Source organism: Sitophilus oryzae, unplaced genomic scaffold (assembly GCF_002938485.1).
Source record: "Sitophilus oryzae breed Bouriz unplaced genomic scaffold, Soryzae_2.0 scaffold_466_pilon_pilon, whole genome shotgun sequence".
Classification (NCBI taxonomy): Eukaryota; Metazoa; Arthropoda; class Insecta; order Coleoptera; family Curculionidae; genus Sitophilus; species Sitophilus oryzae.
The window spans coordinates 3,807,944-3,820,110 of record NW_022147047.1 but is presented as its reverse complement, the minus strand read 5'-3'; the positions used below and the strand labels follow the sequence as shown (position 1 = coordinate 3,820,110).

Here is a 12,167-nt window from a genome sequence, read left to right as displayed (position 1 = left end):
GTTTTGTATTATCTTTTGTTTGTTTGTTTGTGTACCTTGTTTGTTTACTTTGTTTTTTTATTTTACCTTTGTCTACAAATTGTAAATTTTTTTGACAATAAAGGCATTTATTTATTTATTAAATACAGAAAGAAACAGGTGACTCAAAAATTTATTTAAGAATAAATCTTTCTAAAAATGTCTTTTTAAATTTTCAATCTTAAACGGTTATTTTGGACTTATTTGAAAAACGGTAAAGAGAAAATATATTTCTTCTGTCGAGATACCAGCCCTGAACATATTTGCACTTATCCCAGACTCACCCTGTATAGTAATATTGCGCTTTTAACTCTCTACCGCTGATTGAGCCACGATTTTCTCCGTCTAAAAGGAACCCCCAAGTTAAACAGAAAGCATTGTTATTATTATTAAAGCGGCGTCTACATTCAATGGTTGAGATAGGCTAATCTCAAGCATCTTATTTACGTATGGTGAGAAATTATCAAAAATTTACATATGTAGTCATTGTTCGGCCGTTCAAAAATCGCTTTTAAGTGAACGAACTGCAGATTCTTCCCCACTATGTTAGAAAGCGTCTTTCTGAAATGGTCCGTGCCCAAAAAACTCTGTTTCTATTAATATTTATGAATTTTACTCTTTAAATAACCAGAAAAGCCAAATATTTTATTTAATTTAGTTATATACTGCTCTTGGAAGGTGTTTTTTTCTGAAAGTTGCGATGGATAAACCACGGTTGTCTTTGGAAGTCTCAAGTAAGTAGTAGTATTTTTTTATTTAATTGATTTTTTTTATTTCATACATTTTCATTACTCGTGTTCTTCTATTATTTTTCTTGTCTCTATTCTCTCTTTAGATCTATATTTTCAAGACTTGTTGGTTATAATACCATACGAAAAAAAATATTTTTTAAATATATATTTATTAGTGTATCAAAAAAAACTGAGAAGTAGTTCTTTCATTTATTTTACGATGACTTGTAGGATATATGGATTTTCTATAAAAGAGCCAATTACGGCAAATTTATCCCAAGTAGCATTTGGACGTCATCTAGCGTCGGGTATACGTCGCGTTCAATAAACCCGACGTCGGGTACCAACGTCGGTTCGACCGCCTGGCGACCCTTATTTGCACCTAAATGGGGAATACAGATTCGGGTCGCCTTGACGTCGGTATCTGACCTAATAGGGAATGTAATTCTACCAGTTACCAACGTCATATTACGTTGGATTTTAGTTACTTAAAATTCGTCGCTAAGCACTTACGTTACGTTTGGTTTCATATTCGCTACCAAGAATACATAAAAACCTAACCAAACTACCTAATTACAAATGGATTCATAATCACTCCTCGAATATAACTATAAGTCCCTATTTAATTTCATATTATAATAATTCTGAATCATTAATCCAGACATCAGTTTTGTCAACGGAAGTCACTTTCTTGATATATCTGATTAAAATACTCCGGAAAACAACGAGCGCCTTCAAAATTAGGTAGATTTATGAAATAAAAATATCTATAAAAAAGTAACTCGCAAAATATTTTTTTAATTTTCTAGCTGGTTTAATTATAAAACTGTACTGTGGTTCCCCCCAAACTCAACCTTATCAATATTATTCTACTAGAAATCGAAATGTGAATATAAATTTTAAAAACAAAAAACGATTTTAAAATTGCTGAAAATCGGATATGTGTTAAGAATGGCGGATTTCTGTGTCCGACTTAATTTGGGTGGTTTGTCTTTTAAATTATTTAGAAAAAGAAACATTTAAATCAAATCCTAAAAATTAAGTGCTTGAAGCTTCCCTTTCAAACACATATTTAATAACTTTTTAAGTGTGATATAACCAGAAAAAATATATTGTTTCTTATAAGATCACAATCTTGATAAAACAAATTATGTATTAATTATATAGATAACTTAGTATCATAATTAGAGTATAATTTATATTGTTTAATTATTCACTTTTTATAGTTAATTAGCCTCATCACCAATCATCTTGAAACCAGTAACCTATGAATATTTAAATTAATTTTTCGAACTTAAAGGATTTTCTTTAATATTTGATCCAAATTATGGAGCTAAAAGTTGTTTTTTTTAATGCAGAACAAAACTTAACAATTAAGAAAAACTACAATCGAAGATCTCTGAAATGTCAAGCATTTTAATTAAAAACTTTAGAATTCTCTCCAGAAATTTCATTTACAGGATTTTATTAAATTAATACAGAATACCGAGGAAATTAAAAAATTGATAGAATCTAATCGTCGTCTGTATAAAACTATGAATAGAACATCTTATGATGCTGTGATGATGTAGAAGAATGTTATTCTCAAAAACATTATAAAGATAGAACGAACATCTCATTCATAAATACTCGTTGGAAGTGTATCAAACATTCCAATGTGTCAAGCAAGGACAGAAAAGACAGAGAAGTCTAAAATTTCCGACCCCGGCAACTAGGCGCATTTGGATTGTTCTAATGGCCAGTGGCGTATCGTTTTTTGGAAGGAATTTAATTAGTAAAGTAAAAGTAAAGTAATTAGTAAAATTTTGCTCCATATTAATATACTACATTAACACTTTTCGTCAGATGAGTTTTGTTATAAGGTCTAATATAATAATATAATTAATATCCCATATATATTTATGTTGAAACGTTAGTAGGTAGTTTTCGAAAATCGCTCCAACGTCGATTTTCAATTTAAACTTTCAGCTACTTCTATATAAACTTTCAGTTACTTTTGAATATTTACAGGGTAACTCAAGTTTCTGAAACAGTTCTATATTAGGTTTGTGACTTTTCTTTCAATTTTTTTTCAGAATATGGAGGCAATGGTAAAGCGCATTTTAGACATTTTTGTAAACATAGGTGGCCGGAACATATTTTCAAACTAAAGTTGTAGATTTGCCATTAAATTTCCATTCTAGAAATACCTAGGGTTGCCACCTGTCCTTTTTTGTAAAGGACAGTCCTTTTGACTTTTTTTGACTTAAAATGTAATTTTTATTTACGTATTTTGCCTGAGAAAATTACCAACAGCAAACAGAAATATTCTTTTCGTCCAAATTTAATTAGAGATGTTATAAAACTTATAAATAATTTTTTCTTGTTTAGAACAGGCAACGTTATTTAGAACTTCCCGTTTAATCTCAAATGATAGTTTAGGTTTTAGTTTTACCTTTTTTGAACTTAAAAAGAACTTTTCAAAATTAGTAATTAGTAACGATTTAGTTAGTTCGCAATCGATAGCTTCCTATGAAGTACTGTGTAATAGTTGTTTAATCTTGTATTATTAATAACTTCCTATACCTAAAATGAATATTTAATGAGAAAATTTTGTTTTTTTGATAATGTAAGACAAGATTTGACTTTCGGTCTTCTTGTATTATGATGGCTCTGATACGAGGCAATTACCTTTTAGTCTCTCAATAGAAGGCATTTATCATTAAAAGTATCAAATCTGTGTCCTACAGTATGGGATTTCTGTCGCATAATATTGAATATTACGTTTACTTACAAACCAATTACTTTTAAAGGTAGCTTCATCAGACAATCAAATTTTAGTTAAATGTCTGAATCTTCATGAACTGTATTAAGCATATGTATTGCGGTTTGAATCACCCTGTATGTTGACAAAAATATTTTAAAAATGTGCGTTACAATGGCCCCCATCTTATGTAGAAAATTGAAATAAAAATCAGAAACCAAAAACGTAATAGGTAAAGAGCTTTTTTGAAGGCGTGTGTCACTCTGTATATAGGTATGTATAAAACTAGTAGCCTAAAAGTTATTTAGAGTTCGTCCCATTCTAAAAAAAGGTAAACACACCGTACAAATAACTCTAGGAAGAGGTATTTGTACGGTGGTAAAAAATTGTCTAAACAAGGCCGAAGGGGCAGATATAATAAAGCAGTAAAATGTAAAAAAGGTCGGGTAAACACCTTTGTTTATTTGTTGAACAAAATTCCTTTAGAATATCGTATATAATGACCAAAATATGACGCAATTTTAAGAAAAAAAATGTCACTTTCTGGCTTATAATAAAGTTTCAAATGCAACGTTTATATTCAAATTTGTTATGATCTACAACAGTTAGGTAGTAATTGAGACGAATTATAATTCAATTACCGGCTACTACGTTCTTGTTTTAATAGATCAAAATTCAACAAATATAATTAGAAATTATTTTAATTGTAAGGGGCTCCCTTGTGGGACGCCTATGTACAATTACGGCGGAAATTTGTACCTACCTGGAAAAGACAAATTCGGGTAATTTGAGCTTATTTTTCCACACACTTGACACTGTCGTACCATATTGAAAATTCGCAGATTCAAAAGTACGTTAAATAAAAACAAAAACTACTGAAAAGTTCACTTCGGACTTGATTCCGACTTCAAACACACCGTAAGCTAAACGTAGTACGCTATAACGGACCAAGGCCGTCGCGAGGGGTGGTGGGACGGACGGCTAATTTTCATTCTGGAAGACTAGCAGCGACGTTGCCAATAGTTCTAGACGTTTCAGCACATTAAACAGTAAACATGTCCTTTAATAGTAACGCAGATATCCTCTGGTTAATTACGAATGCTTCTTTAAAAATAAACTATTAATTTAATTAAGAAATTGAGATTTATTGATATACGGTGAAGGTTTTAAAGTCACCTTTTCTGCAAATCAAACTAAGTAGATAGGCGCAAATTTGAGATTTTGCAATGTCGCCTTCTCTATCTCAGTTGGTTTTTACAGTACGTGGTCAACCTCCGATTGTTTGATCGGGTTAAAATGCACAATGTGATATCTGTTCTTCCTAAATCTATGGTTATTCTACATTCTTATGGGGGATAGTCACTGCCACATTACATAATCTATTGTATTTCACTGTCTTGGAGTTATAATATATCTTTGACTAACTTTGAATTGATGGTTACTGAATTGATCGCTTTTAATGCTGCTTGACTCTCGGATAAAGGCGCATTCCCACGACTCGTGTAGTTGACAAACATTTGTTATTGGAATATACTCGCCATGTCGTGAGAAGGGTTTCACTCTGTCGGTAAATATAGCCCGAGTCAAAGGATCACAATAATTATTCGTACACTTGCCAAGTGTACTAGGCCAGCCTTGTCTATACTTGCCGAAGTGCAAAAAAAGACTGCGCAAATAATTGTACTGTTAATACTCTATAACAGTACTATTATACTAACTATAAAGACGGGACATACTCTATAACAGTGTACTGTTATAGAGTATGTCCCGTTTATTTCCGGATCGTAGTGTTTTTCGAGTTAATAGCGGATAATTTAAAACGTTAAAACAATAATGGATTATATAATATCAAATTTACATTAATAACTTCAATATTGGCGACATTCGTAAATCGTTCCTTCAGCAAAGAATGTAGTGGACAAATGAAGACTACACTGGAAAAACCAGATATGTCACATTTTTTATAGAAATTAATCGATAAAACGTTATAGTTAGCGTCATTCGAGAAAAAAAAAACAAAGCAATAATACGCTTAGTCCCAGAGATATTCAGCTTGGTTATTTTGCCGTACAAAGGAAAAACCAGAGTAGTAAATGGCAAAAACGGGAAAAGTCCTTACGCATGGGCGACAAGCATGCATCTTGCAATTAGTAGATACTACATGTAGTAAATTTATGTATCCTAATGAAAACCTACTTAAATATTAATTTTCTTCCTGCAACAAAAAAATAATAGTTTAGATTTAGGTTTTATACAACCTTTAATTCGATATCCCTGGTTTTTCCACTGTTTTGTTTTGCATTTTGGCATTTTTATTTCGGTATTTCAGAATATGGCGATAATTAACAATATTAATAATTCAGAATTGGTAGTAATACTATATATTTTTCTAATTATTCAACCGAAAATAACATACTTCTTTAAAAATACTAAATTGCATTTTTCTCGGCTCCAATTGAAATGGACAAAGCTGTTTTTTCCCGTGTAGTCTTCAAACGATGTTGTTTTGGAATTTATAGATTTATACGATAATGAGCCCTTCATATGGATGGCCATACATAAAGAACATAGAAATCGTATTGCAGTAAAAGAACTTAAAAAGAAAAAAGAATCACTAGCAACGACAAATAAAATAAAATAAGAAATAAGAAATTCTGTCATATATTTGTGCGCGTTCATACAGCCAAATAAAATAAAATAAGAAATAATTATTGGCTTTAATGATTGTTTATAGTAATTTTACTATTTATAGTATACCGGGTGCGTCTCAAAACTGGCTCACCCCTATAATTTTTTTATTTTCTGAGATATAAAAACGAGATTTGGTATGTTAGTATATGACATAAATTGGGATTGATTGACGTATTCAATTATTGTTTTTGGTCACTTCCTGTTTCACCAGAAATGACTACTACTTTTGATTTTTAAATGGCACCCCCCGTATATTTTTACTTTATTCGAGAGAAAATGATATTCTGTATAGAATGACATATATATCATATGTCAACTTTTGACATTTTCGCTTAAAAATTTAATACCACACACTTGGTATTTCGTGTCAAATTTTCCTTACGAATCGCAAGTTATAATTTCAAATAAACCATATGCGAAATGTCAAAAGTTGACATATGATATGTCATTCCATTCAGAGAGTTATTTTCTATCGAATAAAGTAAAAAATACCGAGGGTGCCATTTAAAAATCGAAAGTTGTAGTCATTTCCGGTGAAACAGGAAGTGGCCGAAAACAATTGAATACATCAATTAGCCCCAATTTATATCATATACTAACATACCAAATCTCTTTTTTTTATCTTAAAAAATAAAAAAAGTTATAGAGGTGAGCCATTTTTGAGACGTATCCGGTATTTATTTATTCGATGCATACTACATTATAAATTTATACTTATGTAAAATTATAAAATAAATTAAATCCAAACTGAAAAATTTGTAGGTTAGAATTAAGCGTGCGCAAAGTCGTTCTCATATAAAATAAAATAAAGAAGTTAAAAGATAACCAATTCTCATCTTATTTGTTATTTTATTTAGCTGCATGAACGCGTGTACGGTATTCCATATAACCAACTTTCTTATTTTATTTTATTTTATTCTTATTTTATTTTATTTTCACCATTAGTGAATGTGCCTTAAGTTGTACGCATCTTTCGATAGCGTAGATTTCAACAGCAACTGAACTATCAAGAATGATATTGATATACTCATATAATAATGTTAAATTAATCAAATAAAACAATCAAATTGTTTGTAAAAAAAACTTCAATAAAATAGTCGATGCTATCAAAATATCCAATTCAATTCTAATAGTCCGATTGTTTAAATTATTTTAATGTCCGGTTATAATTTATCTCTAATATAATGTATGTGGCAAAATGAGTAATAAATATCGATTAATTGTTAATTGCGCGTGAAAAACGGCATGCGCTTGTCACATTATTGCAAAAAAGGACATAAATAATTAGTGCGGTACATTAATATAAATATCTGCAATTACCGATATATCCTACCGTTATGAAATTACCGAAAAGAATTACTATATAAAATTATATCCAGTTATTAATGACACAATACGTAGGTACTATTTTTAATAGTATACAGGGTTCGGCAAAAATATTTTAACCTCGATTTTAACATAACAGCCGTTACTCGCTGACGAGTATTAGACACACATAAAGAAGATGGTCACGCAAGGCGTTTTCTTTCATGAACTTTTCTGTGACTGAAAAGCCCGATACGACATTCAAAAATCTCATTGCTTTGTTTTCTCTTTAATTTTTGGTTGTTTACAACTCTTCTCCATTGAGTTCTCTTGTGAGCTGATTTTTCCCACTCATTCTGCATGTTAAGCCCCTTCAAGTTTTCGTGGAAAATGTCCTTGTACCTTTTCAGTTGTCCACCCGGCCTCCTCTTACCGTTTACAAGCTCACAGTAAAGCAGAGATTTTGGTATGCGGTTTTCTAGTTTCATCTTAAGCGAGATTTTGTAACCATGACTTCAATACTCTTGCAGTTAGCTTGTTCAAGGACCGATACGTTTCAGACATGATGGAACCACCGGATTCTTAAGAGTTGTCTAAAGTGTCTCTGTTGCAACTTGTTCATCCAATGTTCAACAATGCGTTCATGTGTCAGCGGTACGGCACCCAGGTTTCACTGCCATATAACATAGTGGGGATTATAATTGCTCGGTACACTGCAAGTTTTGTTTTTGTACTCAGGTCATGATTGTAGAAAACCCTGTCTTTTAATTTCCAGAATGCCCTTGAGGCGCTACTAATCCTTGTCTGAATTTCGGAGTCAATATTGGCCTTTTCCGAAGTCAAACTGCCAAGGTAATTGAATTCCGCCACATATTCCAATAGTTCTTCTCCGATTTTTATAGCATTGTTGTCATCTTCCGGGGGAGTGCACATGATTTTAGTTTTGTCGATGTTTAGCTTAAGGCCCAAAGCCTCGTATGCCCAGGTATATGTGTTCAACATTTCTTGTAATGCGTGTACAGTTTTTGCAGCAAGAACGCAGTCGTCAGCGTATTGAAGTTCTGTGATGAATTTTGTACGTGTTTTTGCCCTGAGTCTTTTTATGTTGAATAGACCGCCGTCGTATCTGTATCTAATGCCCAATCCTCTCTCCTGCAGTTTGCTGTCCATTATAATGGAGAGTGCTACCATGAATATGTTGAATAGGAGAGGCGCTAAGACACATCCCTGCCTAACTCCTGTATTTCTTAGGAATGTGTCGCTCAGTGATCCATGATGTGACACTCTTGACTTGTTGTTATTGAGGCTTTTGGACACTGTAAGAAATTTGTTGGGTACTCAGAATTTTTTCATTATTGCCCATCTCTGTTCACAGAGTCGAAGGCTTCTGTTAGATCGATGAATGCAACATAAAGTTTAGACAGCTGCTCCTTTACTTTTTCCTATATTTGACGGATGGAAAATATGGAATCGGCGCGCGACGGTGCCGCGGTTGGTACGAAAACCCGTTTGCGATTCTGGAAGGATTTCTTCTATATAGTGTAGGCGGTTTGACATTAATTTTGCAAGAATTTTTCCGCGGATAGCCAATAGTGAAAATCCCCGGTAATTTCCACAGTCTGATGCATTTCCTTTGTTCTTAAATATATTCACTATATTCGCGTTGCGAAAGTCCTGTGGTACCTCTCCGCTTTCTCATATGACATCGAAGAGAGCCTTAAGATGACCAATAAGTTCTATACTTGCACACTTATAAATTTCTGCCGGAATCGCATCACAGCCAGCTGATTTGTTGTTTTTATGCTGTTTTATTTCCTGTTCTGTTATTGGGATGTCTAATACATCGAGGCTGTTATATTGAGGTATTGTGTTTAGTGCTTCTATATTGGGGTTGTCTTCTTGGTTAAGGATATGGCTGTAATGTTCTTTCCAGCGATTTCTGATTTGTTTTTTCTCTTTTAGAAGTTCGCCGTTTTGTGCCATGATTGGGCAGCTTACCTTCTTAGTTGGACCGTACACTTCTTTTACAGCCTCAAAGAATTTACGATAATCGTGATGCGTGGCGTACTCTGAATCTGATTCGCTTTTTGTGACCACCAGTTATCCTTTACTTGGCGCAGTTCTCTTCGAAGCGTGTTGTTAGCTGCTTTAAAGTTGTCTACCAGTCTTGGATTATGCGGATTTGCAATGACTCAGTTTGCAGTGGCAAAAATATTTTAACTTCTATAGAGCGACTCACAAAATGTGAGTTGATAGGGATGATTTAATTAAATGGAACACCCCGTATATTATTGCATGATCACTTTACCATAATCCTAGGATATGAGTAAATATATTTCGATAGTTTCAGACATATTAGTAAATAAATAAAAATATATATTTTTCAACCTTCCTTAATAAATTATTACAAATACAAGAACTGTTCTGAAACCAAAACTATATTAGGTATTTACTTTAGATGGTCGATATTTACTTTGCTATAAATATCGTAATCTTAAATCATACAGAGTGTCTATGCTCTGTGTGATTTCAGAGAATCTACGCAGAATCTACGAGATCTACACAGAATTCTACGCCAAACTTTCTAAAATATGAAATAATTTTTCTGTTTTATTAAATAGAGCTAGCCCACTGTATATTATTTTTTCATTAGATGGAGAGTTAAAAAATGAACATTATTTGTTTTATTAAAAGTATTTCAAGATTTTTAATGGTTTCCTAGATACACGCAGTATTATTTTATATGGCGCTTTCAACGGTAAAATCATTGGGTGGCTTTGATAAAAATGTACTAGTTTACTATAATTTACTATTAGTTTTTAGGGTGCTCCTAACTGTATTCCTGCAACTTCGGCAGCATATTCTGCAAATAAAAAAAGTAAAAAAGTTTGTATGAATGTATGTCCTAAAATTTTTTAAATTAATATTTTTTTCAAATATTTTCTGAAGTAACATCGATATTTGGATGAAAATTGGTGTCTGAGTACTATATAATAGGACTACTAAGTAAAAAATATACATTCATGACGTTTCTTGCATAAAAAAAGTCTCTTGGTAAAAATCGCTACGAGTAATGGTTCTCGAGATATTTGGAATCGAAATTATCAATACCTGTCATCATTGGCTTAAATTAAACATATTTTTACTAAAAATAAATATTAGACTGAAATCACACATAAATTTGAACCATGAATTAATTTTGTTTTTGTGTCAAAATTTCCTCAGAAACTGTTTTATCATCATTTTTTTAAAGAAAAAATTATGTTTAATTTAAAAAAATAAAAAAAATCCAATTTATGATTTCAGCCAAATAACTATCTACTCAACATGGTTATATTTTTTTTCAATAATAACATGAATAGACTATTTTCACTTATAATATCACAAGAGCTTAAATTATTTTCGGAAATTTTTTTGAGGGCACGAATATTTTGAAAATTATCCCGAGTCGAAGACGAGGGATAATTTTCCTAAAATATTCGTGCCCGAAAGAAAATTTCCAGAAATAATTTAAGCTTGCGTGGTATTCGGTAAGAAAATTTCACACCTAAATTTGAAAAAAAAAATATTAATCGAACATGACATTTTAAAATAATTTCAATTTGTTAAGTTGGCCAAGGTATTGATGTTTTTGACATATTATGTGTTTTGTCATTTTTGTTTGCGATTCTGTTATTAAGCTATTACTAGTTTTAAAACGTCTGTACGTAGAGTAAGAAGTGTATAGCGAAATGTCGCGATTTGGAAAAGTAAACCAACAAGTCATTAAAGAAGAAATTGAAAATATAAAACCAGATAACACCCGAAAATCAAAATCAAGTGTATATCCATCATATTTCGTTAAATAGAAAAATACCAGCTTTAGTTAAATAAAGGCGGCAGAACTATATTTTTTAGAACATGGCAGTTTCGAAGAAATTCATATGTAGGTATATCTAACAGATTTCCTTAAATAAAAAATATTACCAACCTTAGTTACATCAAATGCTAATACTCAAATGGGTAATATTTCAATATATAGACATTGTAGTTCATTCAAATTATGATTGTAGATCTTATGTTTACCTTTTCAACTGTCAAAAAATTTCCACTAAAGTTTCGTGGCGCCTCGAAAAAATTTCCGGAAATTTTTTCAGTTGCCATGGGAACTGGTCAACATTAAAGAATGTTATTGGTTGAAAAGTAGAGGTGTGAAATTTTCATTCTAAATGTCTTCAGGACGGTTGCTTGTAACGATTTTTACCAAGAGACATTTTTTAAGTAAAAAATCAGGCAAATGTATATTTTTTCACCCAGTAGTTTTCTACAGGTACGGACGAAAAGTTTTTACGCTTCAAACCAGTTAAAAAATAAGCAGGTGGCGTCCTCTACAGGTAGGAGTGATATTGACACCAAAATCAAATTTCTCATGTCAAAAAACTCCCAGATACCAATTTTCATCCAAATATTGACATTACTTCAGAAATTATTTGGAAAAAATCGAAATAAAAATAAAATTTCTACACCCTGTATCTCCAAAACTAAGCATTTAAGACATACATTTATACGAACTTTTTTGCTTATTTTCATCTGCCGAATGTGCTCCAAAAATTATTGCGGCTAATTATGCTGGTGTGTTAGGTTTTTTTTTTAAATAAGTTTCCGGAATACAAATACGGACCGCCCTGTATGTAAAACCA

The 12,167-nt window shown here is 31.8% G+C and overlaps 1 protein-coding gene across 1 annotated transcript in view; it reads left to right on the top strand.

The window, feature by feature from the left end:
- Positions 1–597: 597 nt before the first annotated feature.
- The window catches only part of LOC115886039 (equilibrative nucleoside transporter 3-like), a 37,218-nt gene continuing 25,648 nt past the window's right edge, over positions 598–12,167 (top strand). Inside the window, exon 1 of the mRNA XM_030905069.1 lies at positions 598–752. Coding sequence (XP_030760929.1) covers positions 719–752 — 34 coding nt within the window. The 5' untranslated portion in view covers positions 598–718. The remainder of the gene's footprint in view (positions 753–12,167) is intronic.